Here is a 19,627-nt window from a genome sequence, read left to right as displayed (position 1 = left end):
TTAATCCACACTTACTGCTCAAGATGGCAGTCAGAGCATCGATACTGCGTCTGTAGCTCTACATTAGAGAATTGTAAGTGAGACCAGCTGGTTGGACTGCATGTAGACTAGTTTGTTTATTATAATTTGATTGAATGCATGGAAGCTATACCTGATTGTACTGAGTCCACCTCGCCTTCTACCGTGATGCCTCTGACAGGTTTTACATTGACATTCCTTCTCTGTAGAGAAGACTCCTGAGCAAATTCATAGGGAGGAGCTGTGTCATCTATTCATAGACTCTAGGGTGTACTAGCTTTTCTAGACCTGTTTTATTTTCTTTTTACTTTTAAATTCCTGGTTCTAGAACTAATGCAAATCAAGAAATTGCTCTTAGTGGGGACAAGATGTAGACATAACAAGATGCAGCAGGAGTTCAAGAAATATAAAGGGTTTAACTAGCTATTTGATAGAAGAAGAAAAACAATTAGTGAAATCTCACACCTGCAAGGACAGGGACCCTGGTGGTACATGCTGAATTATTTCCATTTTGGTGTTGTAGATTGGTAGCCATTCTCAACAGCAAATACATGCCATCACTTGTTACTTTCAGTGCTCTTTTCTAAGATATAGAGCCTAATAGCTAAGGTACCCAAAGTAAAGAGTTAGCAAAAATATTTGCAGGTATTGGGAGAACTGATCAAGCTATTACCAAGAGATTATAAGGTTCCCGCCTGTAGCTGAGATGCAGGATGAGGAGAGCTTGACAAATGTTCAGACAGTCACACTAAACTGATTATCTATGTTAGAATTGTCCTGTGGTTTTTGGAAGCATTGTAATCGGGGATTTGAAAGTGATTACCTTGCTGAATTCCAATGTTGAGACCAGCACAGGAGGGAATATGGTCTGCTGCAGCTCTGTGTCCTTTGTGTATTTCAGACTTGGCATTTGCCTTATCTGTATAGGTAGCTGGTGCTATAGCAGTAGGAATTCCAGACAGTTTTGTTTTTCAGACAAGTGAAGAACAGTTGTATACAAGTATTCTACTTTATATAGTATTTGCAAAGCTTGGATGTTGATACAAACTTTTTTGATTTTTTTGACATGCCGTGAGGTATTTTCATGAATAGCTGTTCACTAAATGTTCTTATTAGGAAAATTCCATGCAAGCATTCATCTCTTAAGAACAATTGACTGCTGCACGTGAGCAGAACTTGAGATGTTCAAAAGCCACACATGGCTCAGGAGTCCCGGACTGTCATTATCCGAGCTATGCATTTGATCCTTTTAATTGTGGTGTACATGTACAGGCAAGAGAACTTGCATTCCTTCATTTCAGTATAAATTTGAGTGTTTATCCTCAATCTGCAAGAGATTTAAGGATTGCTTCTGTTATTGAAACTCACATTCATATATATATTGTTTATTGAAAAGAGATTAGATTGATTCCCCCCTACCCTCCCCTCCTTTTCTGTCACTGTCTTCATTAGCTTGTTTTCAGTTTGCAGCCAGCCTCCTAGGGTATCTGTAGGCAGCACAATGCATTACCGAACAGATGCATGAATTAACTCATGTATTAGAAGCATGAGCATGTAGCTATGCTATCATGCCACTCCATCCAGATTAATTTGTATGTAGGCAAAGCTCAGTGCATGTGATGGCCTCTTACAGTAAGCTTTGGCCATTCTGCATTAGCAAAGTTGTATGCCTCTGTGTGTTTATGCTTCTAACAATTCCGCCTGTTTAGAAATCTAAAAAGGTTCTTCAGCTTCTTTTGAGGAGAAACAGCTTCATCCTGGAAAAGGTACAGCTAAGGTGCAGAGACGGTGATAAGAGATTGCTTATTCAAACTTTCCCACAAGAACAAGGGGACATGAAATGAAATTTTAAGTGGCACTGTAAAACAAAAGGAAGACTTTTTGCCATGAAGCATATTGAAACTGGAAAGCTTACTGTGACTTTGTGGACACTGACATTATGATGCGTGTAAAGCCTGGATAGGCAAAATCATAGAAGAAAAATCCATCAATGATTGTTGAAAACAAATACCATGTTTGGCTCAGGAGATCCCTGTGCCATGAAATACCAAGAGCTGTACCACAGGATGCTTGCATTGCTTACCAGTGGTCAGTAGCTTCAGACATGAGTTTACAAACGGTATCCTGGGTAGAGTCCTTGGTCTGCTTTTTTTTTTGTTTGTTTGTTTGTTTTTTTTTTTAAATGGCTGTCCTGATGATGTGCTCTCTCTAATGTTGCATTTTCTGCAGCTTACAGTGCTGGATGTCTGTTGTATTTCCTATCCATAAGTACATATCTACAGATGTCTTTATTGCAGAAATGTAAAAAACTCACTGAATCAGAGCCTTCCTCAGAGGTAATATATATACATCTTTACTCATCAGCTGAAAAATTGCATAAAAACAAGTTCAGTTTTCCATCCTAAAATAAAATGCAACAGTAAATTATTGTTTTAATTAATATAATAACTTTATAATGTTAAGAGCTCCCTGATTTCATTTATTACAACTTTTTTAATTTTTTCAACTGTTGAATAGAAAAAGAAACCCCTTGAAATGGTTGTACCTGAAAATCTTAATCTGGTGAAAGAATGGCACTTTTAAGTGCAGAATAAAAACTTTTAAAATTGTTTTTGCCACTGAGAGGACCTGATTTCAATTATAGCAGATAATATCTGGAATCAATAATATCTTCTGGTCCTCTGTTAAGAGGAGAGGGACAACAATGTCTGCTTCATTAGTTCTTATATGCAGATCTCCAGTTATTTCGGGCATAAAAATTTTAAGAATATAACCCCAAGCAAAAGTTTGAAGTGGGCCACTCACCCCTGTTACCGGCTAGTCAGTTCCTTTTCTATCTGAGCATCTTGCTCCCTGTCAAAACCAGTCCCTCTGACATAGTGTTCCTACCCTCCAAATCTCTTATTTTCCAGTGTGTTTTTACCACATTTCTGTGTGGTTCATATACTACCTCTGACAGTTGGGGCATCATGACTTAGGGCATCGAACTGGAGTCTATTTTTACTCCAGCATTTAGCATGTACAATATGGCCAAGTAATTATTAAAGTAATTATTGAAGTAACTTATATTTTTCTACTCCATATCTCTTCCCCCCCTCCTCTTTCTTCAGTTGAAGGACTGTTTTTTATTATGTGAAACCTGAGTCTGCTATTGTGGTACAAGTGCTCATTTCTGAGGTATTAATAGTTGCTGTAGATGTTGCATCTGCCTCTATTGATTCCTTTATAAGCGGGGGTGTACGTCCTGCTACTCAGCCAGGAACTGCAGTGTACTGTGTGTCTCCTTTCGCAGTGTTGAGCTTAATTTCAGCTTGTGACAGGGGGACATCTTGAGCACCATGTCACATTGCACCCTTTGTGGGGAGACATTTTCATTTTACAAACGGAGTGAAGCTAGCCATGAAACCCAGCATGCTCTTGGTGAGTCTCAAATGTGTCTTTATAATGCTAACTCACATGTAAGATTTGAATGGACTAGTTGCAAGTACAAAAAGAATCTCGTTTTATTTTTCAGAACAGCAATGCTCTCTGTGCTCTAGATGAGCAGAAGGTGAGTTCCTGCACCAAAAAACTTAGTTTAGGCTTTAATTAAGACCTTGGGCTTGAGTTGATCTTTTTATATGCCAGGCGCTGGCATAAACTGTCCAACAAAGTGAGCACAGGCAGGCAGTGATTTGGGTGAGAGCAGAAAGATGAAGTTTCTTTTGAGAAGCTGAACATAAAAGGAATAATCTGATGGAACTCGTCTTTCCTCTTTTTCCTAATTGGAATGGTGGTCTGATATGAAGGTAAGGATTCACACATGTCCTTGTAGTGAAGAACTTTGTGAAACACATAGAAAGGATGTCTTGTAAGGTCTTACGTCACATTCTTGATTGAACTGACTCTGTTCTATTGAAATGTAGAAGAATATTAAGAAAATATTAGTACATTTGATTAGTTTTAGCAGTTAATCACAGACAGGTAACTTAACTGGTTGTTTCATAAAGGTTCTTCTCTTTCTGATTATCTCTCCATAGTGCTCTCAGAAACGGGTTGTTTCATAACTTGGGATTCACTGCACCTACAGTACCCTAAAAAATTTAAGCTTGGCATTAAACCCAAAGATGCTTTAATATTTCATGTCGCTGTAGTTCTCACCATATGATTTCAGCTTCTGTGTGGATTAGGTTTTTGTCCTGTGTTATTGTCTTGCTTTCTTACCTTCTGAGGACCCTTTGGCAGCAAGAAAATATTTAATAATGCCAATTAGCTGCTGTATTTGAACTCAGTTTCTAAAACACTTCTGAGAATATATCCTCCTACGAACTTTTATTGTGGAGTTCCACATCTCTCCTGTGGCTGAGAGGTGATTGAAGAGGCCATCAATCACTATGCCTGTGCTTGAAACACAAACAGGACATTTATATGACCTTCAGGTACTACAATGACAAAAAAAAATGTACCTAGATGTAAGTGCTTTTGATACTTAGCTTCCTGGGGACATGCATGTGGACAGCACATCTGCAAAGACTGCAGATATTGGTAGGTGAGCTATATTCAGAGTGGATTTCTCTTCTTCTGTTTGTCCTCCTTTTCTGGGGTCCGTGCTATCCAGCTGCAATGGAAGTGAGAGAAGGTGATAACCTCACCAGCTACTGTTATTATAAGAATGAAAATGGTGCATATTTGATATACGTGGCTTGGTGAATGCTGTATATATAAAAAGTCCAGTTCTATGAGTGTGATAGATGTGTACTGCTCTCAAGTTAGGTTGAGAACAACTTGAGCCACGGTCACTGCAGAGTGATTATGTACTTACTACTACTAGGAGAAAGAACTAGGGAGCATCTGCAAAGTGTTGCAGAACAATGTGGTCATTGGAGGAAAGGGCGAGAGGTTCAGTACATCAAATTGATATCGTGGCTTGGTTAAGCACCCTGTGTCCTAGCTGAACCACTGAACCCTGGGATCTTCTCTGGTGGAACTGTAACTACCTCCTTCCATGACTTCATCGTTATCCTCCCTGTAGTCTACTTATGTATATACCCCACAGATAAACTAAAAAGACATGAATAGCCACCTTCTGTTTCTATCCCAATTCTGTAACATGATTTGATCAGTAGAAAGTTAGCTGAGTAAACATTTGTGTGGTAAGTTTATCTGTGGATCCGTGTGTTTTGCATTAAATTCTCTGCTGCTCTGCAGTGTGCTTTTGTTCAGAGTGGCATTGCTAAAGACCATGGGCTGCCTATTTTGAGCCTGACCTCTCTGCAAGACCTCTGCAAGAATCCAGCCAGAGTTTTGCGAGTGGATCGGGTGAATGTGCTGGCTCAGTGGTACAGGTGATGCTCTCGTTTCTTTCTTTCTTTCTTTTTCTGGTACTCTGCAGGCTATCCTAGAAGATATTTCAAGGCAGAAATTTTTTTTCTTCCATACATGCTCTGAAACAAATTCTAGCTATTTTCTACACTGTATCAGATTTCAATCTTTTTTGTCCTAAAAGTTTTTTTTAAACTTCTCTTAAAAATAGAAAAAGAAAAGAAAAAATCTTTAACAGATTTAGTAACTAAGTAATAAAAACTGAATGTCACGGCAAAGTCAGATCATAACAGTGTGACAGGATATATTGGCTCTTAAGGAGAAAATTACTGTCGTTCTTTTTATCTCATGGAGTTTAAAAATAAGACATCACACAAGGGTTTGGTTTTGCATGCTGCTTCTGTTAATTCCTTAATTTTATTTCAGTGGCTGTAGGTGCTATTTTGGCAGGCTTCATAATTCAGTTTTGCTTCTTGCGAGCTAGAAAGGTGACCAGAATGACTCCTCTTATTCCAGTGTCACAAAGGAATTTATACATTGTCTTGATATTCAGGGAGTTTTGTTTTTATTTTAATCTGTTCATAGTTAATAAGCTGATTTAATTTTTATATCTTCGTATAAGAATTAATTGAAAAATTCTTATTTTTCAACCCTTAAACTTTTCCAATGTACAAATGCTGTCTTGCAACTAACTCTCTTAAAAAATGGTGTACTTGATTGTGGTGGGGGAACCAAAGTAGCTCTTTTTATTTCATAATGCTTATCTCAGGGTATTTTCTGTGAATATCTTGGATACTAGGAGCACCAAAATGAACAGAGATTGATTTAATACACATGCCGGGGGTTGGAGTCGGGGAGAAGCTCAATGCTACAAATACTGGTCACAGGTTACATCAAACTCTTAGGGACTGACCAGGCACATAATCTCACAGGCTTTTTTTGAAGGGATAAATACAGACCGTGGGTTAAGCACAGTGATGATTTAGCAATGACTGAAGTGATGATTGAATTCAGTGAGTTTTGAAGGCTTCAGATTCTGAAGAAAGATTTGGCAAAAATGTACTTTTTTACATTTTTGTACGTGCCATCCTATAGTATAAACTGTATCCTGTTGGTTTACTCTTAAAATCTGGAACTTTCTGGCAAAGATTCATGAATGAATCTTCAGTTTTCGTGGTTGCTGACAGCTAATCTCTCAAGCTGCCTTTGATGAACAATGTGACAAGCACAGGCGGTGGATGACAGGTTATATTGTGTTTGAGTGTAGTCTCTGCCTGTGGTGGGAGAGACCTCCGACAGCAGGCAAGAGCTGCCAAAATGGATTGTTGTGACTCAAAATCTTGCAGGTCCTTTGGTGGAAGAGTAGTTACTCTATATGCATATCTGCATCCAGAGGGTTTCCTTTTGGCTTTTACATGTGAAGATTTGTTCTCATGCCTCTGAGTTGTTTTTTTTTTTACTTTGCTGTGAGATTTGGGGTTTCCTATCTAGATGGATAGATGTTTGATAGCAGCAAGACTGCTGTTAGGTCACTAAGTCATTTTGTGCATTGTGCCCTGCTGGTACTGGTAGAAGGCCGTTTCCCTCTTAAACTTCAAAGTTAAGCTCCAAAAGAATATTACAGTACAGAGAATCAAAATCACTATTGCTTGGTCTCATGGCCTGAATTAGATAATATATTAAGTTCAGAATTTCAAATACAGTAAGCACAGTGTTGGATAGCTGACTTGCTATCTAGCATGTTAATGGATTTTTAGCATTTGTAGGAATGAGCATTCTGAGTGGCTTTTGAGAATTATATTTTTGGTTCTGAGTGAAAAAAATAGCTGGCTATTTTTTTAGCACTAACAATACAAGACTTAAAATTTGACCATTGTAAGTATTTGGTAACATATGTGCTCTAGTGGACATTCTGTTTGAGGCATGTTTTATCCCCAGCAAGGGAAGCCCATTTCTGTAGCTCTTGTCCCAGCTTGAGCTCATGACCTGGGATTCACTGGCTTCAGGGAGGCTACAGGGGAGACTGTGTGTGCCCTTAATATGTTCTAGTGAACAGCATGCTTTACTGGTCTCCACCCCCTAACTATTTCCTCACATTTGGGATTATACGGAGTGTTGGGTTTATAGCATCCATTAAGCACATGTGAAATAAGGTTTTCCTTTTGTGGTGTGTGGGTGGTATAGATAGCAACAAAAATATTGGCACTTTCAGCTTGCAAAATTCTGAGGTCTGGTATGTGTTAATGTGAGAATTTGGAATAAAACAGTTTCTGTCCTTCAGGGTAGTTATGGTCTAGCTAACTGCGTTCTCCAGTACAAGCTTTCCATTCATGTATAGAAGGTTTCTAAGTGTTTCGGGTTTATTCAAGTCCTGTATTTTAAATTTTCTTCTCGTAAAAGTGGCTTAACCTCTGATTCTTTCTGCAGCTTATTAAATTTCAGTAAGCCTGTTTGTTCTAACACTTAACTTCTCCTGTTAATATACTATTTTTGTTAAGATGAATAATAATTTATATTTTAATCTTGTAAATAATTGAAACTTACTATCATTTTCAGTAATAGCTGGTTTTCGAGGGACAGTCCCACATGGCCTATCACTGGAGATTGGAGACACCGTTCAAATATTAGAGAAATGTGATGGTGAGTTCACAGGTTGGAATTCCAGGGATAATGAAGTTTGATATACTGTTGATTTGAACCCCATTGCTATTCATTTATTTTCTTAAATTAACATGTTCTTGAAATCAATAATATAATACATTTTGGCCTCTTCATTTCTTTCACAATTCCAATGAACTCTAATCCCTATAATAATGAATTTGCAGTTCATTCTTTTTATTTAATCTCTCTGTTTAATAAACATTCATAGAGGACAGCAGTTAAAACAGCAAGTTCTCATTGTGATTCTTCTGCTTTCTTGGTATTCCCAAGGGAAGCCTGGCTGCCATCAAGACCCTTTCAAATGAATTCAAAGTCATAAGTTTAAGTCTTAAAGCAGTGTAAACATTCTTTTCTAACTGTTCTGAGGTAGAGAATGCTAATGATTTTAGCAAGTGTCCATTACTAGTGCAGGAGAAATAAAGTTGCATTTTTTTCGTAATCTACCTCCTTAATACATTACCTAAGGCTTGTCTGTCAATGATTTTTTGATCATTTATGATTATATAGGTATCTTTTGGTTTCATATCAGGATTATATACTGCTAACCTTCTAAGAAATTTTCTTAAGAGAAAGCACAGGATCTGTTATTTTGAATGGTGTGTATTATGATTTTTTGTATAGTAATGTGCTTGATAGATTTAGAACATGAAGTCCAAAAATGATTTATAAATGTTTACAGTGAATATGAAACCATTTCTGTTTTGACTGGTGTGGTGTCTAGTGCAAAATATACCTGGGTTACATTGTTAAAACATTTGGGGATACAGGGTTAAAGAGTAATTCCTGAAATTGTGTGAATTAAGTCATCTGAAGATGAGCTGTTTAAACAAAATACCTTTCATTGTATGGAAAGTCTTTTAGATGAGTGCAGTCTGACAGCACTGTGTAATTGTCATATCTGTCCAAAAGGGAAAGATGAAATCTGTTTTACATATGGAAATGATTTGCATACTTTAAAAAGCAAAATGTTCTTTCTTCACAGGATGGTACAGAGGATTTGCCTTAAAAAACCCCAATGTTAAGGTAAAAGTCAATTGTAGTTTTGCATTCTTTGGTAAAAAATGTATATTTACTTTTTAAAAGTTTATAGTCTCCATGTATGTATATAATGTTTACTCTTAAAATAAAACTAGAGCTTAGTCAAGTATATTATTGAAATTGCTTTAATTAGATTTGGACATGGATTACACTTCTGAAATGTTCCTGTGTATTAGGATGGTACACTTTACAAATCTGAGGCTCTTGTGAATTTTCTTTTATTTATGATTTTTAGATTGTGAACTCAGAGGAAGCTAAGTTGAAGGGAAAAGACTACTGAGAATACAAATTGTAAATACTGTTGGAAAAGTTGGTTGGACTGTGCCTATTTTTCTTGATGTTTTGAATTAATTTAGAGCAGCCAGCAGAGACAGCTAGTTTATAGGAGCCACATGCAGAGTATCAGCTGAATAAAAGATATGTATTGTCATGTAATATATATGGTTCTTTTTATTTTTCTTTGTTGTATTTGATTTTCATAGTAGAATAGCTGATAGTACTCTACACCAGACTTCACTGATTTTTTCTATGTTCAGTCATGAAATATTATGAAATTCATATTTCAGTGTTTGTTCATGTTGAATATGTTTAAGCTTTACCTATCTTATTTGTCTTTCTATTTTCTTAATATCTCCTGTTGACTTGCCTCTGACTATAAAGATTGTTTTTCATATGGGAAACTATTTCAAGATTTCCTTTTTTTCCTCAACCTTAGTATTAGAGTTTTTAGTCTTATTAAAGCCATTGAAGAAAGATCTTAAATCATCTGTTGCTCCTTTAACCTGCATTGTAAGCTTTGCTTTTTTCTCTTTTCACTTCCAAGCCCCTTCAGCTGCAAAATAGGGCACATCTATGTTAATTTCCGAAGTTTCTAGGGGCTCATATCATAAGTCATTGGCCTTTTGTGCCTAGGCCTGCGGGCTCTGCTCATAAATTTCCTTTGCTTTATGTGGAAGGTCAGTGTGAACAATAAATTTAGTCAGAGTCTAATCTGATGTTTACTACTTTGACCTCATTGATACATATTGCAATTTGATTTATAAGACATGAGTGGTTGGGATTTGTTATTGCATCTTGTCTTTTGTTGCAATTCTCACCACATGCTTGCTGTCAGTCTTGCTTTGTGGTCTGTCAAATGTGTTGATAGAAGTTATGAATAGGTTTTCTAAACATGACTTGATGTGTGAAGAAATGAGATATATATTCTCTGCTTTCCTAGTGTGAATGCAAACAGTTTTCTGAATTGGATTTTTGAAGGGAGTCTCTCCGAAAGTAAAATAATAAGAGCACCTTGAAACTCCACTTGTTATTTGTACTGCTCTGTCAAGATTCTTCCCTTGTTATTCTGCCAGCTTTGATGTTCAAAGAAATTATCTGTGAGAGCTGGTCAGCAGTAAGCGTGCATATGCAGCCATCCTGTTTTCTGGCACATCGTTAACAAGTGCAAGGCTGTACATCTTACTGTCCTTGGCAGATGATGTCCTGAACTACTTTACATTATAGATGTGTAGGAGCATTTACAAGGGCAGTTGCCTTCACATAGTAGATGCGTTTTTGTTGAAGGTCTAACATCTGTGTTAAAAGAAAATGGGGCACCATCATCACAAAGGAAACCTGTATGCAGCTGTACTACTTACAAAGAGAACATATATGTATTTTCCCTAATTGCATTACGTAACAAGCTGTAGCGTATTATGTTCCCAGCCAGAAGCCTGAAGCTGACTTGCTTCATTTTGCTTATTGTTCTGATTTATGAAGGTTAGTGTGCTGTAAGAGCAGTAGGACTGTTGCAGCAATGTTGTCCATTCAAAAGAATGCTGGAGAGCCCTTAAATAACTACAGAAGGACCATTCCTGACACTGAGGCTCTTTGGTAGGCATCTACCACAGCTTTCCCATGCACTGCAGGGCATAGTAGCCACTAAATAAAACTTTATTTTGACTACTTTCTTTATAAATTTAACTTTATTTGTATTGAACTTTGACTTTATTTATTTTGCTTTATTTTGAAAATCCCTATCTGAAGATACTATTTTTAAGACGCTGTTGCTAAGACCCCACAGTTGGTCCATTTCTTGTCAAGGTGGGAATAATAAATAAAAATATCAAGGATAAGTGATCTCTCAAGCAATATTCTACATGTTCTACATGTGTTTATCTTCTAATTTTCTGAAATATTGAAGGATTTAAACTCTACTGAATATTGCATTTTAGATTCTTAGATCTATACTGAGTATACATTGCATTCTTTTTTTGTGCATGTTTTTTGGTAATTATTTGGAGGACTTGTAATTCAGCATGCATTTGCATATTAAATGGTACTCCATATCTCATGTAAGGGGAGTTTATTGTTTTTAGCTAAACTATTTTATTTTTCAGGGCATATTTCCGTCCAACTACATTCACTTGAAAAATGCCTGTGTTAAGAACAAAGGGTAGGTGAAATGTTCTGGATTCAAATATTTAAACATGATCAGTTGCTTGTACCAAAGATCTTTTGCTTATAAGATAAAGTGGTGATTTCATTATGTTATAATATCATATCTTCAGCTTACTGCCACAGGACTTGAAATGGTTGTCCTTAGCTAACCTGATACTTCTGCATGGTCATAAAATTGGAGTGATGTATTCTGAAAAGACATGGAGTACAACTGGGAATATCAGTCTGTATTGTCTTGAGGAAAGAGAAAACGATTGCTTGTTTTCACTTCCTGTTGTTAAGTTTGGCTTGAAAAAGGTATTGCCTTAATTAGAAGAAGTTATTCTGTACAGAAGCTGGCTATCGACCTGCTGTTTAAGATTAGTTGTTTTCTCTGAGGACAGCAGCTGTACCATGGCAGACAGCTGGCATTTTACCAGCAAATAGTAAGATAATGTATCAGTTCAATGGCAAAAGATTTCACTAAAATTATAAATGGAGATATCTTTTCCTTTACTACTCTTCTTCAAGTGATGAAGAGCCAATGTTTATTTTTGACAAGTGATCTCTTTTCATTTTTAGATGAGTTAATAAAAACCAGAACAATTGGTTAAAACTAGTTAAATTTTGTTTTGGAACTCAAATGTTCTGACTAAAACACTGATTTTTATTTTTTTAGATAGAATACTTACCTTGACAGTATCACTTTTAAAAAATTTGTTATTTGTCGGTGATCTTAGTTCAACACAGTTTTACTGAATTTGGGAGCATTCACATTGTATCATTTATTTAGATTTATTAATAGAGAACTGATATGTAACAGTTTGAAACCTGTTTAGGTAAAGACATTTCTTATCGTAATAGATGGATGCCTAAACATCAAGTGTAGGTGACCTTTATTTTGGGAGCATGAATGAGTGAGTAGAAGGTCGATGATTCATGATGAGCAAAAATAATCATGAAGACTGTAATAATATTAAAAAGTCTTATTCCCACTGGTGAAAATGGCTCCACATTACTGTTAAACACTGTTTGAGATGGAGTTCAAGCCACATGTGGTTTGTCATGCTCTAGGATCCTTTGGTTGTGGTTGTAGATAAAACTGAGGGTTCAGTGAAATAAAATTGTTATAAACCATCACAATAAAACAAAGCTTAAAGATGGAATAATTTTTGTTAGCAGACACCATGGCAGTACTTGCAGGGAGTTCAATCTTTGTTGCCTCTATTTTCTTCGTTAGTATGTTTCCCATTCAGGCCATGTGCCCTAAGGCACATCATGGCCAGGGGCTGTTACATTGTTATGTTAACTTGATAAGAGTGAAATAATACCACGAGAAAAGTAATCCAGGCATGAATGCAAACCTTTGAAACATACTGTGTGTGAGAACAAAGTGGAAGTGGTGATGGTGTGGTGGAGAGCTTGGTCTTGACCAAGCCAACCCAGCTTTTTCTTGGCCAGCATCAAATAGGCAAGAACTCGCTCACACTGTATTAGGTTTCTTTTGAGTTTTTATATCCTCTTTCAGTTGAAGGAATGGAATTTTCTGTCTTATTTCTATAAACAGAGATGTAAAAAAGAATGGCAACAATCACTGGTTTGGAGTCTAAGCTAAAGCGGCAAGATCCCTTTGGAAACTGGGAATTACTCTGCTGTGAAAGTAGTTTTTGACATCCTTATAGTAAAAAAACTTTCACCTTGACTTCTCTAGACCAAGGCTTCCCATGAGGATTAAATTATTTTCACTCAAGACTTTTCCATGGGGGTTAAATGAAATATACAAATAAAAAGTGTCATGGGCTGAAGGAGCACCCATGGAGGTTGATAGACATCACTGTTGGCAGGAGGAAGTCTTTATACTAGTAACTGCAATGGTATTTGTAGTGCTTGTGTAATATCATGTGTTCTTCTGCATGTTACAGACAATTTGAAATGGTTATTCCAACAGAAGATTCTGTTATTACAGAAATGACATCAACTTTAAGAGACTGGGGAACAATGTGGAAACAACTCTATGTGGCAAGTACCCTGAATAATGTTGCTTTGATTTAATGCCAACTCAAAAGACAGTGTTGTTTAGATGCTCTAGTTTAGTTTAAGTATGTATTTCAGAAAAAAAGCATTCAGTTTGGTTTTTAACTTCTAATTATGGCTACTACTGCTGCTAAACTTTAGCACCTTATTGATTGAGTCTTGTCCAGCTTCATCCTGTAGCTGTTGGATCTAAGGATTCCTTTGTCTGCTAAACTGAAATGTTGGAAATAAGTGTAACAAACAGTATTGGTATTTTCTAGAAATATAGTATATTAATGAAAATCTCTCAGCCAGTTGATTTGACTTATACTCATTTACTCATATGTTTTTGGTTCTTCTCACATCCACACAGTCACAAGTGCTGAGATGTGTCCATGTTCTTTGACCAGGAACTCTTGCATATGACACAGATCAAGGGATGCCAGCTATTGAGTCCTCATTGCTGAGGGAGGCTAGGGGGTGGTTCTTGATTAGCAATAGTGAACTGATTTTGGATTTGCCTACCACACATTACAGAAGTGGATTCTGGTTTTGAACTTCTTCCTTATCTCACACTTTACTTAAAGTCCCACGTTTCACATTTCTCTTGTTTTCCTTATCTGGATATTTTGTGGCTCTGGTCTTTTTCTCCCTCTCTGACATCTTCAGGTCAGTTTGTTTCTCTCCTTGTTTGAATGAAATAGCACCTCTGCTGTTTCATGGTTATTAGTGCCTACCTTTCCTTATTCTGTCATTTCTTCTTGTACTTTATATATACATTTTCATATTTCATTCATACCAGTCTTAGTAATTCTATTACAACTCCCTACAGAATGCCCCTCTAAAATTGTTCCACTTTAGATACTTAGTCTTACCTTTCTGTTTAACTATCTTAGTAGATTCCTCTTCTCAAATTTCACTTTAAATCATTTTTTTTAGCCTTAACCATTCCTGTTTTCTGAACCTATGCTGTATTTTCTTTTGCATTTCTGGTCTAAGAACTGGATATACTGTTCCAATAGCAGTTGTGCGAGCACCAAACACAAAGTAGCAATGGGCAACTATTCTTTCTTTCTCAAAGAACACCTGTGGTGTGTGTTATTCCTATAATTTCCATTTATTACTCCATCGCTCTGTTGTGCTCACTCTGTAAATGTGGCCTCTCCAATTCTGTAATTACCTCCCTTAAAAACTTCAGTTGAAGCAAAGATTATATCAATAAAAATGTTTGTGGTTTTTTTAATTAGGGTAGGGAAACTTTTTTCGCATAGAGAAAACTCTTCCAAACTCTGCCACCTGATGGTTTCCTATTTATAGCCTTGTTTTGAGTCACTAGTCAGTTAAGCAGCTCTTACTCCATTATATAAATCATACTGATGTGGGATTTTTCTACTTTATTTATCTAAATATTGTGCAGTATCAATAGGATCTTGGGTACAAGCTCCCTAGACTGTTTTTTACTCCCATGTCTCCTGAGAACCTGCTGCAGTCTTCCATTCTTTTGAGAGGTTTCAGACCAGTGACTTTTTCACTGTAAGAAATCCTACCATTTCCTTCTCTTAATTGGCTACCACCATAGATAGATATTGTTTTGTTTCAGTGTACTTATAACACACAGAAAGAAACCTGTTTAATATCCCTCTTTATTCTGACTGAAATTCAGCCTTCCCTGACCATTCTGCGTCTTTTAACTTTTTTGCACATCGTAATCTAAGACATAATATTTACTATAATTTCTTTTTTCCACGCCTACTTCTGTTTCCTCTGTTATGCCTACTTCTGTTTCCTCTGTTAACTTTTTTACTTGACTGTAGAGTTGTGTCTTTAAAGGTTTAATTAAAATATTTTAGTTTTAAATTCTGATTTGCATCGTGATTGTCTTCAGTTTTTAACAGTTGACCTTCTAATCTACTACATTATAATCTACCATGGTTTGGAGATGGCAGCATGTGCACACAAAATGTAATCAAAACCTGTTCACTTATATCTACAGTCTCCTACCCCTCATCTTAACTCATTGCTGAGTTGATAATTGAGTTAAATTGTGAGAAGATTAGCTACCTTCTGCTTATACAAGGGCTGCTTCTGCTACATAAGAAACAGCAATGAGTGGTGCCAATAGACTTCCTACAAGTCCGGATGGTACAGAAGTAGCCAGTCTGTAACGTTTTTGAGATGATTGTATGGATCGTGTTCAGAGAGGTTGTTCAGAGCCAGGTAACCTTTCTGAAACCTGCAATTGGAGCAGTTGCTAATTTGCTTAGTGAAAGTTTTTATACAAGAACCTACAAAATCAAGTATTTCTTTGTTGGATTCTGAGTAATAGAGTATTATTTTAAATTTGACAGTGAAATCATAATTAAGCAGTATGAACAGTTTCAAGAACAGAAACAAGAAACTTTCTTCAAAGCTTGTTTGAAACTTCTCTAGATTATATTGGGAAGTAGTTTTCTTGAATGTGTGAAGCGTATCTAAGTGTGATTGCTTTGTGTATATTAGCAAGTATATTAGTATATTGGCTTCTCCTGGAACAAAAGGAGCAAAAATATGATCCCTTAGTGTAGAGACCTAAATCTATAAAGGAAGCACAGTAGCTTGTGGATCCACTCAGCACCTTGAGATACAAACAACTCAGACAAATTCTAAAGCTTTAGAAAAGAAAGGATACCTGAAAATGTTATTTTGAGCTTAATAGTGTTGTTAAACACTAGCATGTCTCCTGTATTCCCATGAATAATTTACTTCAGTAGAGCTTATCAAATACTGAAAACAAAGATGCACTGGAATTAGTGTTTATTTGATTTGTTTTTTTAACTGTAGAAATGAAATTTTTATATAGTAGTGTTTGATGGAAAACTATGAAAACATGCTATCAGCTTAGTTCTCTATATTGTTCCTATTAAGTCTTTTTTGTCTCTTGCTCCTAATTCAAGGGCTTTTTGTATGACTTTTTTGTTTCCTTTTACTTATAAAGTTCATATATTCCTATTCTTACTGAAGTTGTTTCTTTTTTGGCAACTTTTTTCTTTGCTGCTGTTGTTATTGCATCTTCAGAATACACTGGCTTGTTTTTTTTTTTTTTTTTTTTTCCAAACAGAAAACCAAGACAAACAATAAATTAATGCCCATTTTAGTGAGCTTATGAATTGAATGAATGTGAAATAAAAAGAGCAGATTTATCAAATGGCAGTTTGTCAGAGCCCTTGGAATATAAAAGTTATTGACAGAGAGTAATGGTGCTTCTATGTGAATTTTAGGTTTTCATAGCAATTATGCAGCAAAATAGCTGAACTTTGTTTTTATGCCATTTGTTCATAGGAAGAAAGAAAAGGGAAATGGGCTTAGGGTTTTTTGGCAAGAATTTGCAGAACAAATCTGAATAGGAATGTTTTTTCAACTTTGTGTGATGCATCACTTAAGTGGAGGTTGCAATAACTTCCTCAAGCTAAAGTTTCTCAGAAAAACTATATCAAGTAAAACTACTTAGAATTGGTGAAAGAAGAGTTAAAAGAACTTCTGTTTGGGAGGAAACTGTTATGGGAAATTGTTTATGTCCTTACCTGGTATTATAATTAGAGTAGGAGGATGTGGTTTAAAATGCGATCATATTCACATCATTTCTCCTTCATCATCATTAGGTGAAGAACAACTGCCTGGACAAGATGCTGTCTATGTGATACTATTTACTTATGGTTAGACAGTAGTGTGTACAGTTCTATCCATGCAAGAAAAAGTTAAAAGGACATTAACACTCTGTGGTTCAGAGTTTGAATGCTAGGAGCTATTGCCTTTTTATTCCCTTATGTATAACAGTTCAAACAGTATTGAATTACATCATCACATACTCAGTTTGGATGAGACAGCAGCACAAAATGAACATGCTCTTGGAATAAAACAGTGCTATGGCATGAAACAATTTTTTTGTTGAATTTTTGCTATATCTATCACATAAATTAGACTGTGTTAACATGAGGCGTAAGGAGTTGGAGTAAAATTTTGGAGTGAGTGTGGTGCAAAGACAGGGTCTGTGGTAAGCTGAAATGATTTTGTACACATGTGCACACACATATGCAGGTTAAAATGTCACAGTATGATAGGAAGAAAGAAGACGAAGTGGGGGAATAAGAAGGAGTTTTCTTGATTTCCCCACCATATCTGTGTTATTAGGATTGTCAGTTTATACAGGTGATGTAGAGGCAATTATATTTTATCTCACAGAGGAATGAGGGGGATCTCTTTCACCGACTGTGGCACATAATGAATGAAATCCTAGACCTGCGAAGGCAGGTCCTTGTCGGCCATCTCACCCATGATCGAATGAAAGATGTCAAGCGACACATCACTGCTCGCCTGGATTGGGGCAATGAGTGAGTAAATATAATAATAAATGAAAATAGTGTAATGTAATTATAATGCCACAGCTTTAGGCTTGTTGTAGAATGTTGAAATGAGGAACAAATTTCTGACAGGTGTTACCCTTTTTAATGGACTTTCTCCTTCATTGTTTTTCTGTCCACTATGTTTTGACAGTGAAAAGTGGCTCATCATTTTATTTTGCTATTTTTCCTGTTTTTTACATAGCAGTGGTATGGTCTACAAGAGAATTGCATTGGAATACCTGCAGCATCCTTTTACATCTTCTTAAAACATACCTGGCCAGATTCCTATGTGAAGCAGTTCGCATAGCTCTGTTGTCTTAACTGAAACTATACTGGCTGACATAGCTTCCTTTTTGACTTGTGTCACACGATTCAGTTCCTACTTGGGCATCTCTAACATACGTCTTGCTACTATACTCTATCTTTCTTTTATGTATCTTTCTTTTATCTGAGTAACTAATTAGAGCTAATGCAAATTATATTATCTTACTTTTTTTTTTTAAAGTGAGAAAATGGTTAAAATACCTTTTGGCATTTGGGTGCTGTTTCCAAGGTCTTTTCTTTAGCCTATATTTATTCACTTGAACTCTGACTAAATGCAGCACTATTCAATAGTAGAATTAACTGAATTTCAGGGGTTTCTGCAACTGCTGCTGTCTGAAAGCCTAAATACCTATCATAGTGGAAGAATTGTGATTAACTGTGTATGATTAACTGTCTGCTTAGAATTTTGTGCTAACCGAATGGAATTGTGATGGTTTTTCAAGCGGTCAGTTCCTAGGCTTTAAAAACATATTTTTAAAAAAACTAATCTTTCAAGTTTTTCTAGATTCAGCATGACTACCCCATATGTGTTCTTAATCTTTACTGCTTGCTGCTGTGCTGAAAATAAGTTTTATTCCTGTTGACTCAAGTTCATTTCATTATTTTGTTCAGGGGATACAGCCAAGCAGCTTTGATGCCATCCAGTCCAAATTAAAAATAAGCTGATGTTTTGGCATTTGGTGGATTTTCTTTTTATCATCTCTTCCACGGTTGTCATTCAAATTGACAATACAATTCACATTGTACAATGTTCACAATAGTACAAAGGACAGTATCCATTGTACATAGTCCACAATGTGAAACAGATTTAAAAATTGTGGAAAAAGTATTCTATTAATGTTACAAAGTGAAAGGGGAGGAATTGTCTGTCAATGATGAATACAGCCAAAATACATTAAAACGAAACCAAACCCAACTGTAGAGTACCAGTGAACATGTACATTGTTTGTCGGAATGTTTCTGTTAAATGTAAATAGAAGCAATGAGTTAATTTGTTTCCTTTGTATGTAGAAACTACTTGCTGTTATTCCATTTCTCATACAGACAACTGGGACTTGACTTAGTTCCAAGAAAAGAATATGCTATGGTGGATCCTGAAGAGATCAGCATTACAGAGCTCTACAGGCTGGTATGTAAATATAATACTCAGTATTTTTGTTATCAAACTGCATACTGATGTTTTGATGGCAGCTTTCTTCTACTTAACCAAAAGTACTTTTTTGGTCATATAAACTGGCATTTCATAATGTAATGAGTTTTACTATCAGAAAGACGTTTTCTTTTGAGCAGTTAGGTCATCTCTACATCTGTATAAGATGCTTTTATTTGACATCAAATTTGTGTGCACACATCTCATTTTACATGTTAAGTTTTATTTTCTGATATATCATTAAAATTGTGACTGTTAACATGAATTTAATCATCTAGAAAAGCTTATGAGACTCTCTTTCATTAGAGCTTTACCGGGCCCATGA

The 19,627-nt window shown here is 36.1% G+C and overlaps 1 protein-coding gene across 2 annotated transcripts in view; it reads left to right on the top strand.

Annotated features, from left to right (window-relative positions):
* The window catches only part of DOCK4 (dedicator of cytokinesis 4), a 249,613-nt gene that overhangs the window by 78,739 nt on the left and 151,247 nt on the right, over positions 1-19,627 (top strand). For both annotated transcript variants that reach the window (XM_082311114.1, XM_082311115.1), the window contains exons 2-7: positions 7,876-7,959; positions 8,963-9,003; positions 11,397-11,452; positions 13,359-13,455; positions 17,668-17,816; positions 19,197-19,281. In XM_082311114.1, the coding sequence (XP_082167240.1) occupies positions 7,876-7,959; positions 8,963-9,003; positions 11,397-11,452; positions 13,359-13,455; positions 17,668-17,816; positions 19,197-19,281 (512 nt within the window). The remainder of the gene's footprint in view (positions 1-7,875; positions 7,960-8,962; positions 9,004-11,396; positions 11,453-13,358; positions 13,456-17,667; positions 17,817-19,196; positions 19,282-19,627) is intronic.

Source organism: Platalea leucorodia (genome assembly GCF_965183815.1).
Source record: "Platalea leucorodia genome assembly, chromosome: 4".
NCBI lineage: Eukaryota > Metazoa > Chordata > Aves > Pelecaniformes > Threskiornithidae > Platalea > Platalea leucorodia.
Note: the sequence above shows the minus strand (reverse complement) of the source record. Positions and strands in the feature narration are given on the sequence as shown.